Below are 19,601 nucleotides of genomic sequence, written 5' to 3'. Positions count from 1 at the left end.
TGTAACTTCAACCTGCAGAAAAATATTGCCACAATTAGGGTTTATAACCTGTTTCCCAGATCCGGATGAGTAGAGTCGAGCCGACAACAGAGTCGAGGCAACAATAATGACGAACCTCTTTACATTCCTCGCGTACAAGTCATTGTTTGTAGTTCGCCGTTTAAAGTTTAGAAAGAAGGGGGAGAAGACCAATAAAAAAGAGAATTTAGAGAGAAAGAGAAAAAAGAAAGTGAAATATAACCAAACCTAGCATCATGTGATGCGAATGGATATTTTCGTCGAAATGATATTTTTTTAAACTTAATCAGGCTTGGGTATTTCCAAAAGTAATGTCATTATTAGGTCATTTTGGTCAAATTTTCCAAATTAGATGATATAATTAACGAAAAAGAAGAAAATAAAAAATATATTAATATTTAATTAATAAATACATAAATTAAAAAAGAGAAATGATTAGGTGAGGGAATGAGCATAATTTTATTCGCTAAAAAATCAAATAATTTCTCTATTTTCTCTCTTTCCTTTCACTTTTACATTTCCAAGGTGATGCCAAGTTATTCCCTCACCAAATTCTCTTTCTCTGTCACTCCTCAATTAAAAAATACAAATTAAAACGAGCATATTTTTATATTACTTTTGATTGATCTTTTATTAGTTTATACCTGCATCTAAATAATATTTTATAAATATAATATTAATTAAAATTGAATCCAAATATAAAAATTTTAATACAATAAACAAATAATTTTTTTTTGATAATTTTTAATGAGATTTTATAAATAATTTTGCTTGAATCAAATTAAATTAAAAAATATAAAATTTTTAATATATTTTATTCATAAATAATATTTAAAAAACAATTTATTTGATTAATTTTGAAATTAAATAAAAGTTATATTATTATATACAAACTATAACAAATTTTAAATAATATATTTCCTATTTGTAAATTAAACAAGTATTTATTTTTAAGATTTAAATTAATAAAATCAATTTTGTATTTAAAAACAGCCAAATGGCAATAAAATGGCCACTTAAATATAATTATTATTGATGTAAAATGATTTTAAGCATTTAGCTATAACTTGTACCGATTATCTTCCTTGGTGAAGAGAGAACCAGTTCCAATGGCGACTTCACTTCTCTCTCCTCTCTATGCTCCGGCAATCGACGCCTCTGAACTTGGTTCCACTTTTCCCAAAAGCTCATTTCTTTGCGGTTCCGACTTCCCTTGGCCACCACCATCTGTATCCACTAGGTCCGGTGCAGTTCGGCGGCGCTGTTTTAAGTCTCTGGTGTCCGCAAAGATGTCCATGGATCATATACCGAAGCAGTTCAGAGAAGATAACCTGAAAGATGGATGTGAGTCTAATCATCTTCCTTCTTCTTTTCATTCATTAGATAAGTGCAATTTTAGGTCATATATATGCGCAGGAGAAGTTGAATCCCCCCAATTTAATCAAATAGGAAACTATCTGTGGAGAGATATAGTTTATCTCATAACGTTTATTCTCTCCTTGTAGTGATGGACAATTACAAGAATGTTCCTCAGTATCTTTACGGTCTTAGTTCTTCTCAGATGGATATGTTCATGTCCGAAGATAATCCTGCCCGCAGACTGTCTGAAAAAGTGACAGAGGTTCACATCTTTGTTTTCTACCACACCCTCAATTACTCTCGGGTCTCTCTAAAGTTTCCAAATTTTTAATCTTGACAGGATAGCATCTCATCAGTTAATAATTATTTGAACCATGGAGGCATGTACAGTCTTTCAGGCACGTCCGATAGCCAAGCACAGTGCAGCATGAGTGTAAGCATGTACCGTGCAGGAGCCAGAGGAGGAGGAGGAGGATATGGAAGACCAAGGACTGCTCCTCCCGATTTGCCCTCTTTGCTCTTAGATGCTAGAATCTGCTACCTTGGGATGCCGGTTAGTCTCCTGCTACTTTGATTAGGCTTTTATGTGAAAAATGTTCTTATTGTGCCATTTTTATTTTGTAGATTGTGCCAGCAGTAACTGAGCTTCTTGTCGCTCAATTTATGTGGCTAGACTATGATAGCCCAACAAAGCCAATATATCTGTATATAAACTCTTCGGGGACACAGGTTAGCGCATGAACCAGTTGCAGTAATCTGTTTCTAAATGGTTGCTTAATTATAAAGAACTTAAGAGATTTTTTCATATTATTTTATAGAACGATAAGATGGAAACAGTTGGATCTGAGACAGAGGCATATGCTATTGCTGACATCATGGCTGTAAGTATTACTAATCTTATTGTGTATTCCCTTTTGTCAAAGTATGTAGGAGGCCCAACTCAGTTGAAAATTCCTGTATATTGCCAACTAAAGTGTATTACATAATGCAGTAATCTCAAATCTCAATAAACATGCATAAGATATTCCAAGATAAAAGATTTAAATTGCTTAAATTTTTCTTAGTAGTATATTGATACTAAAACAAGATTGAAATTGAGAGACTTACAGGCAAAAATCGATGTAGGGGCATATTACTCACAGAGAAAAGTGTCCCACTAAGCATTTTCCTTAGTTTGTTTGTTTTCCAAACAACTTTCCTATACGATTCCGTCAAAGCACATTGGTTCCAAGTTTTATGAAGACAACACATTTATTTTCCAACTTCTTTCAGATTTGGAATGTTTGAAATTGATGAACTGGAAAAGGAGTCTGTTCAGGTAGAAACCTGATGATGATTTTTTTTGTTATCTAATCACATAAAATAAATAACAGTGACCCTCATAGGGCAGCTCAAGTAGTAAGAGTCTTGAACCTCTAGGTTGAGGTCCGATGTTTGATTCCTATTGAAAGCAACTTGATTGAAATCTGGGTTATGGCGGTGGGATACTGTTCTAGCCTCTTCGAGGGAAATATTCCTGGTCTCAGAAAAATAAAAATAAACAACTGTGACCTCACATTTTGATTGTATCCTTTTTAATCAAAATTTTGGGGTCCTGTCTGACACGTATGCGTATATACTTGTGCTTCCTCAAATATATTGCTAGAATTGTACTTATACATTCATTTAGCTATTGGGTCTATCTAATTTTACATAACCTTCTTTCGTTTTCTTGTTTTCTGGTCTCAAGTATTGCAAAGCCGACGTCTATACAATTAACTGTGGCATGGCTTATGGCCAAGCAGCGATGCTTCTTTCTCTTGGAACCAAGGGCTTCCGGGCTTTACAACCAAATTCTTCAAGTATGTAGCTTTTTTCTCTGTAAACTATTTCCCATGATTCTATCAAGTATTCAACTATTTGATTATTTGTTCAATTTATCCAATGCAGATCATAACTCCTCTCTTTTTTTTATCTGTCACTTCTGTTTATATCTTGATGGAGTATCCTTTTGAACTAGTCATATTCTTGCACTGTATTTTTCTGTTGAATGATTATTATTTTTTAGATGAGAGCCAATCATGTGAATCTTCTTTAGGAACTACACAAAGCCTACATTAAGTTCTTTCTGGTCAATTCACCTACTATGAGCCATTATTGAGGCCTCAAGTTTGATTCTTACTAGAAAAACCTTGATTCAAATACATTGGGGTCACGACAGTTTTATGACATGCTAGCCTGCGTGTAAGAAGAAAAAAAACCCCTCATCTCAAAAAAAGAAGAAGAAGCCATAGCTGTTATTAGGAGCTAGGATTCTCTGAAAGTGCTTGGCATTTGGAAACACTCTCTGTTGGTCTGGGTCTGAATGAGACAACATTATAAAAATTCTGATATATGTCTAATTAATTTAAGTTCTGTTTTCAAATGTTATTTCATCTAGATCCATATTCAAATAAAATACACAAAAAAGTGTACAAAGAAATTTATTGTAGATTTTACATTTGGATCCAGACCTAGAGTCATAAAGTCTTTCCATATGGGCGTTTTGGCCTCACTTGGAAACATTATCTAAATCAAGGTACGGATTTGGATATGACTAAGAAAGCACCATTGAATTTATGGGTATACATCCAAATACGCTTGGTATGTAAGGTGCGGATAGCTGGGATACACCCGAAATTACTCAACCTACAAACGCCTCCAATGGATAATCCAACTGTACAGTTTTCTAGCTCTCTCTATTACGAAAACCCAATTAGACACTGGCTTGAAGAGCAATTCTATCGGCACCACCATTTTTTAAGGGTACCAGGATCTGGGCCTGACTTTAAGAAAAAAAAATCATTTTATTAAAATTTGCAGTAACAAATATTTTCAAAATACATTATCACAAAACAATTACTTGTACTTGGCACTTTTGTTCTTCATTGTTCAAATCAACTAGTTCATTGTCACTTTTGAAGGATCAACTCCTTATTCCTTGCTAGTAACTCATATTGGGACAGGTGTGCTTCTTTGCTCCAGATTCCTCTTGGAACAATAGCACATTCTTCCATCTCTTTTCATATTCCTTCGTTGCTTCTATTCTTACTTCAAAATTCTTGTATTCCTTGTCCAAATTTAATAAATGCATTGAATAGATTTTCTGACTTACTTTTGGGTGTTTGGCAGCCAAACTTTATCTTCCTAAAGTTAATAGATCAAGTGGAGCTGCTATAGATATGTGGATTAAGGTACTTTCTTATAATAATCTCTTTTCATACTTTCTCTCATTGAAATATTGACTTTTACTACCTACGGTTATCAGGCAAAAGAGCTAGACGTAAACACTGATTACTACCTCGAGCTGTTATCAAAAGGTACCGGGAAATCAAAGGAGGAAATTGCTAAAGATATACAACGTCCAAAATATATGCTAGGACAAGAAGCCATTGACTATGGCATTGCAGACAAGTTGATTAACTCAAGGGATAATGCCTTTGAGAAACGGGTAAAAAAGAGAGGCGATTTTATACATTTCTTTTCTTCTACTCTTATGAGTTTCTCCTGATTCATCGTTTCTTGAACAGAATTATGATGAGCTGCTTGCACAGTCGAAAGCAATGAAGAGGTCAGCTGGAGCTGGATCTCAAGCTGCTCCTACTGCGTTTAGGTAAAAAGATATCGCAATAGTCTCGCACCAAACAGGGCCTAAGTGTAAGACCCTATAACTGTTTTGTAGTTTTTTTTCTTTTTCTTTTCACAATGGTGGTGTATACGTGGACGATTTTGATTATGATAATGTTCTTAGTAATGATCAGATATTTGTTTCTAGTAAACTTTTCATACATTTATCATTAGGAATGAATACTAAATGCATTTTCAATGTTTTATTTGGTTATTTTGTTTCTAGTAAACTTTTCATACCCATGATAAACTATAAGTACCTTTTGGATTGCCAAGCCCTTGAAAGATAAAAAATACTCCAATATGTTATTCTTCCTTCAACATAACTAAGACCATAATCTGCACTTTCCAAGCTTACAAATTGAACCAAAATTATAGTTTTGACTTTCCATTTATAATCTAGTTTGATAGATTTTCATACCTGTGTCACATTTGGGTAAAGACTTGACACATCTACTTTGGTATCTCAGTGGAGATTCTCTTGTCAGCTCTGGCTGATGCATACTTTGCACTTCACAAACATTTACATGTCCTACTGTCGCAACTACTAATCGATTGCCAACTACAACAAAGAATAAATGTGATTTGATTGTAAGTATGTCTCAACTAGAGCTCCTCTATGGTCCCAAAATTTCAGACTTTTGTCCCAACCAATATCACTGGCACTTATAATAATCATAAACATTAATAAATTTAACTTAAAACATATTTTAAAAATTGAATATGTTGAGATTATAGAGAGAATATATACATTGAGAGTTGGAATTTGTTTTTCAGCCTGGTGATCCTTGTGTAGAGGAGGCAGGACTCCGTGTGCGTTGACCCTACTTGAGTCCTTTGACTTCCCTGCTAGCCCTACCGTGGTCCTGCCGCCATGCACGATGGCTTCCGACGACTTTGACATTATTATTTTTTATTCTCAAACTCGATCCCTACAAAAACAAACACAATAACATTAGTAATAGATATTTGTCCCATATAATCTATTTATCAACTTATTTAGTTATTTGTGACACTTGAATTTTATTTGAAAATGATCTGAAATTTATTTTTATTTTTGAAATTCAATCGATACGACATTGTCTCTAATAATAATTTTATTTTTAATCCCATGCAATGAGCATATATATAATTTTTAGAAAATAATTTTTTATGCTTGGAATGATTTAAAAATACTAAATTAATCGGGGAGAAAAAATAAGTGTCTATAAACCTATCTCATCAATTACCATAAATGGCCCCTATAGATGATAAATGATAGTGAATATAGTCAAATATCCCTTATTTGTTGTGGATACTTTTAGAGAACTTAACTATTTTTTTCTGACCAAGAGGAGAGTGCTCAAAAATTTGAATATATGACCAAAAAATGATAGTTTGCTTAACTTAGTCATATCATTAAGTTAATTATATGACTAAATGTATATGCCACAACTAAGTGATAACTAAGTGATATCATATTTAGATAACAAAGAGTTGGCGACAAGAACATCGCCTATAAACAGGGACGAATCTATGTTCCGCCCACCCCGAATTTATTTATTTTTTTTACGGTAGAAATATGACATTACCCTTAATTTCTTAAAAAAATTAATATAATTCATTATTTTTTTTTTTATCTAATTATTAAAAAAATGATAAAATTTTACTTTTATATACTTGTTTTTTTCAAAATTTTCTCGTTATTATTTTAAGCTTACCTTAAATTTTTTTCAAGCCCACCCCAGTTCGAAATCCTGGTCTGTTCCTGCCTATAAATATAGAGTCTTTAAAACATATAATATGACAAACTTTCTTTCCCGTTCTTCACGACAAAGTCACTTGTTTACTTGTATCTATTTAAATCAAGAATACTAAAATATATAAGATTTCTCTTTGAAGGAACATGTATCACGTCTATTTGAACAACTATATCAAATATATTGATTCTTATTGTTCCTATACCCTGGAATGTGTAGAATTGAATGGTTTTCATCAACACAACACATTTGAAAACTTTATCCTATGTTAAAAACTATTCCCGATTGGAACACATGATACATTAACAAAAATCGAGTATTAATTAATCTTGAAATTTTACGTCGTACTTAGAAATATGATAAGCTAACTATCATTGTATTCAATTAAAAAATATTGGCTTCGCCATAATTTATTGTCTGATTTTTAATCACATTACCGGTCTCTCTTAATTTTATTTTGTAACGTTCAACACTGTTTAAAGAATACTGCATGTAACACATACAATAAAATAAAGATAAATTCACCATCATATTTGATTTCTAAGCTTTTAAATGGACAATAATTTTTTAAATGTTGATAAATAATCTTATAAAAATATTTTGACATATATTAAAATATAATTGTCACCTCATTTACAACTTAATGATAAGACTTTTCGTATGGTTTTAGCCATAATCCAACATCACTCATCTCCTTTAAAACATCATTATATAAAATATTATTTCATAGTAAAAATGAATATATAACATAGTCCTTCTCTTTTTTAATATGTTGTCCATGAATTGAACATCTTATCAAATTATAACAATGTTTCATCCAAATCCATTTGAACGAACACAACCTGCATCTTTACTTGATATGGATAAAATTTATTATTACGATTTAATAAAGAAATGTTATACTTTATATTTATCACCTTTGAAGTTAGAGATAATATCAAAATAAAAAATTTAATGCTCTGATGTCCCTTATTATAAAATAGAGTTCTAATACAACTTAAATTGAAGATGTGAATAATAATAATAAAGTATGTATACGTGAAAAACCAAAACTAGAAGTAGAGGAGGAAAATTTTCACTTAGCTTTCAAAAGTAGATTACAATATGCTATTAACGACTTATTTTAATAAATTATAACTAAGACCGTATATTTAAAAGTCACATTATTGTATTATTGTACATGATGTATAAATTTTTTTTATTACACTGTTGTTTCGAGGTCGATCAAAACTCATTCGAATCATCGTAGCTTTAACAATGTTGACGTAAGTTGTAAGTTATAATGACCTTTCATATGCTTCAGGAGATATTGTTAAAAAAATCTTTAATTATACAAATATGAGAAGGTGATGCCCGGAAAAGAAAAGAAAAAAACTAGTAAAAAAGTGAGAATTAACATTGATATTAACTTCTACAATTCGTCATGAATCAATTTTTTTACTTTGTATGTTTGTTGAGCTTTAATTTTATGATGTATTTTATTATACTGTAATTTCTTCTATGTTAATTGCTACAAAAATGGCTGAAAAGCCTGAAATGCGACACCAGACTTTGCGAATATTTTTTATTTAAAATGACACTTTACAACTTATTCTGCGACAAAAATAATCTTCACCATAAAATTTGTGACCTCTCACAAATCAATATAATAAACGTGGCTAACTTTAGTACTCAAGTTAAAATTTCTTCAATGTTCAAATTTGACATTGTTTCTTATTCATGCTGCCACTTGTTTTTTATTTATCTTAATATTTTAAAATATTAGTAAAATAGTTTTTTTTTCTTCCAAATAATATTTTTTTTTTACATTTTATGGCATAGTGTAAGTACTCAAATTTTACCCACTCAATTTATAAATTATTTTGATTAAATAAAATTAAAATAATTAAAATTAAGGCCAAAAACGTTAAATAAGTAAATGAGATTAATTATTGTAATAATTAAATCCCAATTAATTAAAGTAATGACCAAGAAAAAATAAAAAATAATTTGGATAAATGTTGTACTTATTTTATCTCAAATTAATTTAAAAAAATAAAAGGAGATTAGAATAAATAATTTAGGATAAATTGTGTATCAATTTTATCCCAAATAAATTATTTATTACACCCAAATAAATTATTTATTAAATCCAAAAAAATATATAAAAATAAATAAAATAAATAAAATAAATAGAAATAAATTTCATATTTATTGAAATTATTGTGTATGTAGGTTGAAAATTGAGAAAAAAGTAATTGAAAAAAAAAATCAATTTCAAACAAGGTCTAAGGCTGGAAAAGGGCCAAAATCTGATGCAACCAATTAGAAAAAGTTAGTGTAGCAGACCTGTCATCGGATGAGTGTAGATTCATCTAACGCCCAGCAGTCAACCTCATAGCCGAGCTCGGACGCAAATGAGCACCAAAGTGCAGACGAGACTCGAACTGAACGCCTAGGCGTCCACACTTTGGTCCGAAACAACGTCATTTCGCTTTGTTTGTCTTCTTCCTCGCGAAGACGAACAAGATAAGAACATATTACATCTTTGATTTTCCAAAGATGGATCTTTGTCGTTTCTCCACCATTTGAGTCCATTTAAAAGGTGAAATGATCACCTTACTCTGGTGATCATTTTCCCTACACTTGTAGGCAGCATCATTGCATATACGAGCAAGTAGATAGAAATCAAACAAAATACCATCAATGGTCTTTTGATTAAATCAAGCTTACTTGGTATTTCAACCGACCTTGGGAGGCTATAAATAACCTCCTCTAAGTAAACTGAAGGGAAGAGATCCACCCTCGACTTCTCAATCAAGCTCGAAGAAGAATTCACCATTGAAGATCTTCAAAGTTTTCTGAATTTTTGAACATTCTGTGTAGGGCTGTAAAACTTTGATCTAGACATTTATGAAGTTTTTAAAAGAGTTAAGAAGTATTCTACAACTCACAGTAAACTTCCAATCATACTGTAATTTAAATTATAAGTTTAAATTGAAATTTTTATATTTCAGTTAGACCACTTTTATATACTACTTGTATGATTTTTTAATTGGAAAACGACTCTAGAATCATTTTAAAACTTTCTACCGAAACAAAATATAATCAATAAACTTAAATAAAATACCAAATTTGATTTTAAATTTTTTCAAAATAGGGTTTCTGTCAAGAATAGTGACCTAGAAAGCCAAAAAGAATGTTAAATCAATCTACAAAAGAATGTTAGAAACATGTTTAAATCAATCCTAAGCCAACTCGATCATATTTGATAAAAAAACTAATATAAAAATAAATTTTTTAGTTCTTGAATTGGTTAAAATGAAAACCCATGGTTCATGTTTTGGTGTTATTCAACCATTTGAAGCATAGGAAAGCTATTGACAAGCTCCATACACATCATTAAACCTTAAAACTCAAAAACATGTTTTTTGTATCAAAACTGTTTGAGTTGAGTGAGACATTATTCCGATCGAATGATACATCAAGATGATGTTATAAATGAGCATTGGGACTAGGCGAAGCTCCTCATGTCATTGTATCAACGGATCAAGGTCCCAATCGAAAACATAAAATCTGTAGTTTTTGACCTCCGATCGAGGATGTTCTTGGCGACCGACTGAGGTTATAGCCCATGTTCGATTACGACCGAGGAAACTTAGCCCAAGTTTAGCCCAGACCTAACCTAGGGTCAGCCCAGGACTAAGGGAAAATTCAACCCTCCCCTACACTCGACCGAAAAAATTTAGCCTAGGTCTAGTCCAGGGTTAGCCTAGGACCGAAAATTCCTTGAGCCCTAATCGAGGAATTTTGCACCCAATCGAAATCCTCCCGCATCCGAACGAGAGACTCATGCATCCGACTGAGAGCCTCTTGCACTTAATCGGGAACCTCCCACACCTCAACCGAGAGCCTCCCGCACCCGATTGAGAGCCTCCCACATCTGACTAAGAGCCTCCTACACCCCGACCGAGGACTCCCATACCTCGACCGAGAGATCTCGACCCATGACTGAGGGTTTTAGCCCATGACCGAGGGAAATCGCACCCAAGACTGATATGGTCAGTCCTAGGGCATGTTTGGTTTAAATTTTATAGTTTCAAAATTATAATTTTGGAACCCCAAACAATTTTCTAAAAATCTGGAAAAATAAGAAAATGATTTCAAAATATTTATTAAAATATTTTCATAAAAAATATTTTGATAAGTGTCTGTTTAAAATTTATTTTTAGATCCTAATACATTAAAAACTGATAGTTCTCAGGTACTTTCCTCACCAGTCGTCGACATCAGCCTCAGGTACCGACATTTAAATATTATTCGACAATTTTAAATGCAAGAAAAATGTGTGCATGTCTAGGACCTGAAGTATAATTGGTTAAACAAAATATAATATAATCATTTTTTTTAAAGCCAAGACTTTAAAAAGTAGAGACCATTTTTTAAACGAGTACGAAGAATATAACGCAAAAGCTTTTTTCAGAGTATCATCAAACACCGAACCAAAATGAGAATTTGGTCAAAAATACGTTTGTATACATATAATTTTATTGATTTTAAAAATCAATTGACGACTCTTATCAAACAAAATAATCTTTTTAATTAATTATTTTAATTAATTTAAATACAGATTTCTTTAATCAAATTTTAATTTGATTATTATAAATCTAAAAGATTATTTGAAATTTGATCAAAATTAATTATTGTTATAATTAATTTCAAAGCATCCAGACATATTTTTATAAATCTTTTAAATTAATGTTTTATTAAAAAAGATTTTTGACCCGCAAACCAATGTTAAAATTCTCGATTCTCAAAATTTTTTCGGGACAAATTTTTTTGAGGGTTACACAACTATAAAATTTTTTTGATATTATTTATTGTAAATTTTTATTTTGGGAGGTAATATTTATGTTAAAATACCCATTCATTTTTGTAATAAATGGGTTTGAAATATAAAATTTAGTATCTAGAATACCATTAGTTTAATATAAATCCTTATTTAAAGTTGATGTTTTTCATACTATAATTTATCAGTCAGTATGAGAATAAATTTGTTATATGAATGTTTAACGATAAAAATAAAAATTAATAATTTTTCATTACAAATTATTTACTGCTACTTTTGTTTTAACATTTGTGATGAAAAGATACATATCACTAATTATTTGCGTTATATTAGTAAGCATAGCTATTTTAAGAACAAATTATTTCTTATATCACAAAAATTAATTTTTTAAGGCGAAAGAATTGATTTTGTTCGAGCATTTTTTTCTAAACAGAAGGTATGAAGAGAGAAACAGAGGAGATTTATACCATCTAGCCTCGTCTTAATGTCTTTTGCCCGATGGGTCAGCGAGAGTCAGAAGTTGGACAATCACTGATTTTTGTAAGATCTATATTTAATTTCTCTTAGCTTCATTTTAAATATATTTTAATTACAAAAACAAAAATATTAAGTTAATTATGAGTTTCAATTATGTCTTATTTCCATGTTTTAAAAGTAAGAATTCACGAAACAAAATATCAATACATATATAATCTCAATAACTTTATCCTCCACTAAACTAATAAATATAGTTACGAATCAACATTAAACATTCAATAAAATTCTCAAATATAAGCATTCATAAGTTTTGTTCCATCCATATTACAATTTGTCTACACCTTTTAAAGTTATTTGGTTTACAAAAATACTTAAAATCGTTTCGTTTTCTATTGAATCTTTAAACTTTTGTGAAAGATACAGAACCTTTCATAGTCCTTGTGTTCATAATAAGTCTCCCCGTAAAACACACATAAAGCACAATATTATTCCATATTGAACACAAATAATTCGCTAAAGTAACCAAGGTAAATTAACATTTAGACCAAGTGAAAGTAATTACTTGAATGTACTTACTTGAATAAAAAACTATCGAATACACATCCAAAAATACTCCAAATATTGCATTTACATTCATTTTCTTTCACCGCTATATATTTGAAACCTATAACATAAGATAACCCACAACATCACAACTATTTAGATATTCTAATGAATTACATTCTAAATTCCTCAAAACTTAACAAGTTTTAAAATTTCAATACACAATTAATCAATAGAGACGGGGTCTGACTATTATAACAACTTCGGATAAACGGATTGATAGAAATCCTGTTAGAGATTAATATCACTTTTTATTCTTCGCAAACCTTCAAAAACTCTTGAAAACGATTCAAGTGTGGAACTGTTTATTTGGGTTTGAAGCATTGAACCAAGAAGATTGTAAGGACTGAAAGTAAAGAACACATCAATTTGTTTATGGATGTTCAAAGCTAACTCTCTTATGTCACCCCTTTTTCGAACAACCGGAAGGATTTCACTAAACTTCTTGAATCAAATACAGCTTACTGAATAGCTAACACTTTGTTGAACAAAACACACTCTATTCAACTAACAATATGATCAATATATCTCTCAGCTAGACAGTGTTTTTGATTCTCTCTCTTGAGCTTGGAAAATGATGTACAATCAGTAAGTGCAAGAGTGATGAGTAAGATTGTAGAAAAATGAGTAGAGTAATCGGTGATTCGTCCGTTGTCCTTGAGCATCTATTTGTAGTAGAAGGACACCAATGTTCAAATCTTCTGTATGAACACGTAGCACGCGCCCATAGGATGGCCGCCTAAAGGACAAAGTACATCAGACTCTGTGCTCCTGGAACGTGGCCGTACTGAACGGTAGTGCGCCAGATATCCTTCTGCAACTATCCTGTACTAAATAAGTAGTGGGAGGAATCTTCACGTACGTGACATTCATTCATTGGATGCAAATAGCTGGCATACTGGCCTGCAAGAGAAAGTGGAGCAGGAGTAGCATATAGCTAGTTGATCGTGGGTAGACAGACGTATGCTAACTTCAAACGGCTACTGAAACGATGCATTAGACGTGCTCCATTATACTACCAAGTCTAAGGTAGTTAGACGCCAACGTCTAACAACGGATTCCATTAGAGTATCACGTCTAATGGTGTTAGACTGCAGCGTCTAACTACATATCACTTCAGACTAATCTAAAGGAGTTAGACGCCCATGTCTAACTATGTATCTGTTAGACTGACACGTCTAACTATGTATCTGTTAGACTGACGCGTCTAACTACGTATCTGTTAGAATAGCACGTCTAACTTCGTATCTATTAGACTGGCATGTCTAACTACGTATCTGTTAGACTGGCATGTCTAACTACGTATCTGTTAGACTGACACGTCTAAGTACGTATCTGTTAGATTGGCACGTCTAACTACGTATATGTTAGACTGGCACGTCTAACTACGTATATGTTAGATTGGCACGTCTAACTACGTATTTGTTAGACTGACACGTATAACTACGTATCTATTAGACTAACATGTCTAACTACGTATCACGTTTAATTAGCCTACTTAGACCACGTCTAAGTTAACCAACTCTGATGCACCTATATAGAAACAATTAGAAGACTTAGCTTCGTTTATATCTAAACATCATAAAAACTTAATTGATTAGTATTTAGTATTTTTATGTTAATTAACTCTTTACATAGTTTTCCAAACAATTTTTTCTAAGTTAATTAACTCTTATTTTTTCCCAACAATTTCCCTCTTTTTGATGATTTAAATTAAATGATCAAAATCAGTTGAGTTTATTTAATCCCGAAAAATTACCAATTTTTTTTCCCTTTTTGATGATGTTAAAACAATACAATCTTAAATAAAGCAATGTAAACACCCATCAAATATAATCAAAATAATTCACAAAAATATCCCAACAATGAGTTTTAAACCAACATAAGTTTTAAAATCTTCCAATCATAAGTTTTAGAATGAGAATGAGAGAAGCAAAGAAAGAGATTTATTGTCCTTCCCTTTTCACGTTTGCGTCTGCATTTTCTTCATCTAGAGAGTATCCAGTTAGGAGGTTGTGATAACGAGTGACAACACTTCGGCCGCCTCCACTTCCATCGCCTCTATTGCTTCCACGACCCGAGCTTTTTTTCGTGGTCTTAGACCTTTTTCATTCTCTTCTACAACTTTTCGTTTAGATCAGATTTCTCTAGCAGCATATCCTTTGGCAACTCCACCTCTTGAACTGCCTCCTCTTGTGCTACCTTCCCCCTTTTTAACATTATCAACATCAGCATCAGGGAGTACCACACAATTTCTTTCCTTAGAGGCATTGGTTTCTGCCACTTCAATAACTTGAATAGACCTAGCAAGGGAGTCATCATGCTCCATTCTTTCTGCTTCGGCTCTACTCATTGATCTGGTCATTTCCACCATTTGAGCTTGAACGAGATGTATTGAAGATATGAGGGCCTGATGAAGTTCCAAAGTGAATTCCTTTGACTCAGCATGATGCTCTATTTGAGTATTAGTGACAATTTTTCTCAAACTTGTTGTACTTGGAATTTGCAATGTTGATTTCGTATGTGTTTCTATGCATAGTCTTCAACAATTCTTTCTGAATAGCGAAGAAGAAAGACATCTCTTGTTGGCTAGACACCGAGCCCTTTTCAAGATTAACCAACCTTGATTGAATATCCACCATATTCTCTTTGATGGAATTTATTACATCCATCATTGTTGTACAAAATTTTGCATCTCCATGAAAAGCCTCTTCTGAAAAGTGAGAGGTTGAAGACACACCTTGAGAATGAGCCGGAGCTGTCCGAATTGGACTTATATGCGTGTTCACTTGTAAAGAACATTCAGGTTCTTTATCCTTGGAATGAGAAAAGGGGGTCTTGGACGCATCCTTGGATTTATCTTCTTCATTAATAATATCAACACATACTTTTTGAATTCCTCTTGAGATACCGTTAGAATACAGAGGTAATTCATTAACATAATCAGCAATGTTTGCAACTGTAATGAAGGGAGATGATCGAGGAACGGGAGAACCCGAAATGAAGCATTCTTCCAAGGGAATACCCTCAGAGGAATCTTCTTTATCATCTTGTTCCCCATCAAAAGAGGGAATTTTCTCTAACTCAGTCTCCTTCAATGGTTCCCCCACAACGTTTGATCCAGGAGACTTATCAGCAATCTTTGCTGATTCTTCTTCTTCCACCGGAGGTTCTTCCACGGTTTCATGAATAATAGGAACCACCTTTGATGTTTCCTTCTATTGAATATTAGATAGAAGAGTCTCAACAGCAACCTCTTCTTCTTCATCCATAATAGTTCCAGCTTGACCTAAGATAGGGGTCTGTTCAACAGTCTTTAGGACCGATAAACGTTTCTCTTCAAAATAGACATTTTCCATTTCAACAAGATGGGTAGCAGCCTGCTTATCTTCTCTTAGCCTGGACTGATCAATATCAAAAATCTCCATAGGCTCGTCTTCATCAAAAGCATCATGAAATAAACTTAAACTAGAAGATTCTGTACCGTGAGCATGTTGGAGAACGGTTATGCAATAACTATGGATAATGAGATCCAACCTCTTCAAGGCATTCTGCTCTGTACGAGCATCTTTGTCCAGAAGGTTGAAATTGGTTTTTCTCTTTTCGATCATGGGAAGAAGAGTATGCCCCATGATGTTTGCCACCACGAGTTCCTTTCGATTGAGGGCTTCAGAAACTACGGTTGTCATAACCCATCTTAATATTCTTTTCTCGTTCTTTATTACGCTTTTCCATTCGTTCACAATATTCTCTTTTGAAAACATCTCATCGAACTGAGTTTCTATTCTGTAATTCACCCAAGTGCATAGATGTTGATTTTCTCAGCAGCCTTCACTTCAACTTGCTCCATCCCAAGGTTGACAATGCAATTGGATTCAGATACCTTCTCAAGAGATTCAACGGCAATCCCCTTCCCTTTTCCAAGAACCTCAGTAGGTTTAGGTTTAGGAGTGGGCAGAGGTTCACGGATAGTTATGCGACACCTCCCCTTGTCGATCTCATAACTTTGAAAGGGGTCTTAGGCTTCGGAAACACCCCTTATGGAACAACAGACATAACGTCCTTCCCTATAAAAGCATATTGTATTTCAACAATCTTGGCAACAAGAGGCTCTACAACTGGTAGAGTAGGACACTACTCAGATAATACAACAGCAGCAGTAGACGTTGGAACAATGACCTGCTCTATTTTAGTGGGGGTTTCAATACTTGCAGCAACAACAACCACTGACACTTCGGGACGGATAGGCGAAGGAACCCTGTCAACATTTTCAATAATTGGATCGACTGGCTCAACAGTCGGCCCAACAACTTGTTCCGTCACAGGAACATCACAAATGGGCACAAAGGCCAAAGGAGAATAGGAGGTTACCTTTTTGGACTTCTTAAACGCCTTAGACGCACCAGATGAACTAGATGCTTTAGACGCCTTGGACACCTTCTTCTGATCTGTAGTAGGACTATATGACTTAGCCAGTTTCTCAACGGGTTGGGGGATGGAGAGAGAGATGAAATAGGAACAACGACAATAGGAAGAGTGTTTCTTCTTGCCCTAGAGTAAACAATTCCAGAATCTTTCTTTAGGGAGCTCTTCTGGCTGTTCATGCTCGTCGCAGACTCGATTACCGATTTGGCTTGTTTTGCCCCCGTAGACAGCATAAAAGTGGCCTGTCTTTTAGAACGAGTGACCGACTAGCCACCTGTCTGTTGGTTGGAAGAGCTAGAAACCATCTCCTTTGAGAGCTTCATTCTTGCAAGAGCGCTCTTTATGGAGAAATTTGTGTATATGCAACTCAGATTAATAGTCTCATCATCACCCATAGGGACACCCAAATGTTTCAGAAAACGACTAAGTTGGGCTGTGAAGCCAACACTTTCCTTGTTCTTGGAGTAAATCGACTCACATAAATTAGAAAAGAGTGTAGAAGCCCAGTTAACTTGAATACCTTTTGAAATGGCCGTCATATAGTCGAAGCGATCTTGACTATATGAATCGAACGAGCCTGCTCTACCTTGGAGAGTCTTCACTACAATATCGTTTAATAAAATAAAATGCGGTTTTAGAGCTTTCTTCTTCCCGTTCATCCTTATTGTAGAACCGTTGTTTGAGAAGACAATCTTCATCTCCGTGATAGTATCTGCTGGTAGAGTAAGATTAAACTTATGACCCTCCGATGGAAGTTCAAAGAACTCCGCATAGGCAAATTCATTGAAAGATATAAGCGATTCGTTCACAGTCGTCGTAATAGATTCTCCGACCAAGACCACCGTCTTGAAGAACTCTCGAACTTCCTTCTCGTAAAATATAAACGGACCGCAGATATACTTTCCGAGACTGGAATACTCCAAAGATCGGAATATATCAACCACAGCCTGTTGACCGAAAGAATAAACCGACGAGAAGTCCACCTGTAGAGTGCGGTGACCTAGAGTAATCTTCTTGTTAGCCATTTGAGAAAGAATGAAGAAGATGAAACGATTTCTTAGAGAGAAGTTAGAGAAAACTAGAGTTCATAAGAAATTAGTGATTGTAAAAGGCATCCGACGCATGCACGATGTCCTTAAATAGAATCCCAACAGTCATATGGCTTAACCGTCACATTTAACACACGGGGAGCCACCACTTTAATGTTAGACACCTTTTCCCAAAGGTAGTCGTCTTTAATTTTAAGGGTATATTAGTCATTTTCCTTATCCTTGAGAGACACGCGTCTTCAGGTTTCTAGGAAGTGATTGTTCAATATTTTGAGCAGTAAAGTTAGACGACGTCGCATAAAGGACAAATGTCCTCAATTAGTCCTGAAGATGAAGCGTCTAATGGCACACGTAGTTAGACGTTTCACTTACTTCTACAATCTGTGTGGACTGAGCGTCTGTTAGACGCAGGCGTCTAATCATTTGTCTTATAGATGTCTATCCATCTATTAGACGTAGACGTCTAATTATGCATGAACAACACGTACTAGACGTGTCTTTGGTTTGACGTGATCGTCCAACTGCTCTTGTCTTATAAACGTTTGAACGTCTATTAGAGTTCGACCTCTAACTGCGTAGGTTTTTCACCAAGACATTTCACATTAGATTGTCTAAATATGTATACGTAACGTCCAACTTCTCTTGTCTTATAAACGTTTTAACGTCTATTAGACTTCAACCTCTAACCGCATAGGTTTTTCACCAAGACATTTCACATTAGATTGTGTAAATATGTATACGTCTAAGTACTTGTTTTTCTTTTAGACGTCTTAATCTAATAGACCGATTAAAGCTTTCGTCTACGTGCATCTTTATTTACACAATAAATTTCCCTTTCAATTAAAAGAAATAAACAAATGTTTTGAGGTCCTTAAGACCAAAAATATTTTTAAGGGAGAAAACACTTAGTCCTTTGAAGTGGCATGAGACACTGTTGATCCTCTATAACAAGTCTTTAGAAGATTATCCTCCAATCTTCCTTCTTGCAGCTTTCCTATATCACCCACACAAGAAAATATTTACAAATTTTGGTACCCACATTCACTTGGGTCCTCGATCAATCAGTCCCTTAAGAATCCATATTTGAGTTATTTTAATGGACTTCCATTTTTGTGTAGTAATAATTGCGTATGATTTTGACTTAATAGACGCCTTTCTGCTAGCCACTGATCACTTAACTTTAGATGATGGTTTTTTTAAAACTCCTCGACTTATTGTTAGGTTTTGGTTTAATAGCATCTAACTTAAGTTTCAACCTGCTAATTGTTGGTGGAACATAAGTTATTTCATCCTTTAAGGTTAACTCCTCACAACTTAGATCGGTTCCAGTATCCGTTAAACTCCCTTTGACAAAGATTATTGGCTTAAGTTTGTTAGTTGATGGGTTTAAATTCTTATACGACTTGTCTGAGTCATTGCTATCAAATCCTAGACCGGATTTACATCCAGGAGGCCTCA

The 19,601-nt window shown here is 33.6% G+C and overlaps 1 protein-coding gene across 1 annotated transcript; it reads left to right on the top strand.

The window, feature by feature from the left end:
- Window positions 1-1,092: 1,092 nt before the first annotated feature.
- LOC124919560 (ATP-dependent Clp protease proteolytic subunit-related protein 1, chloroplastic) lies at window positions 1,093-5,242 on the top strand. Its single transcript, XM_047459822.1, has 9 exons — window positions 1,093-1,362; window positions 1,524-1,639; window positions 1,718-1,930; window positions 2,002-2,106; window positions 2,196-2,258; window positions 3,107-3,218; window positions 4,528-4,589; window positions 4,664-4,846; window positions 4,926-5,242. Exons 1-9 carry the CDS (start codon window positions 1,128-1,130, stop codon window positions 5,010-5,012), a joined length of 1,176 nt encoding a protein of 391 aa, XP_047315778.1. The 5' UTR covers window positions 1,093-1,127; the 3' UTR covers window positions 5,013-5,242.
- Window positions 5,243-19,601: the final 14,359 nt, after the last annotated feature.

The sequence above is a fragment of the Impatiens glandulifera genome, chromosome 1, assembly GCF_907164915.1.
Source record: "Impatiens glandulifera chromosome 1, dImpGla2.1, whole genome shotgun sequence".
In the NCBI taxonomy this organism is placed as follows: Eukaryota; Viridiplantae; Streptophyta; class Magnoliopsida; order Ericales; family Balsaminaceae; genus Impatiens; species Impatiens glandulifera.
The sequence above is the reverse complement of the archived record's forward strand: the minus strand, read 5'-3'. Positions and strand labels throughout refer to the sequence as shown.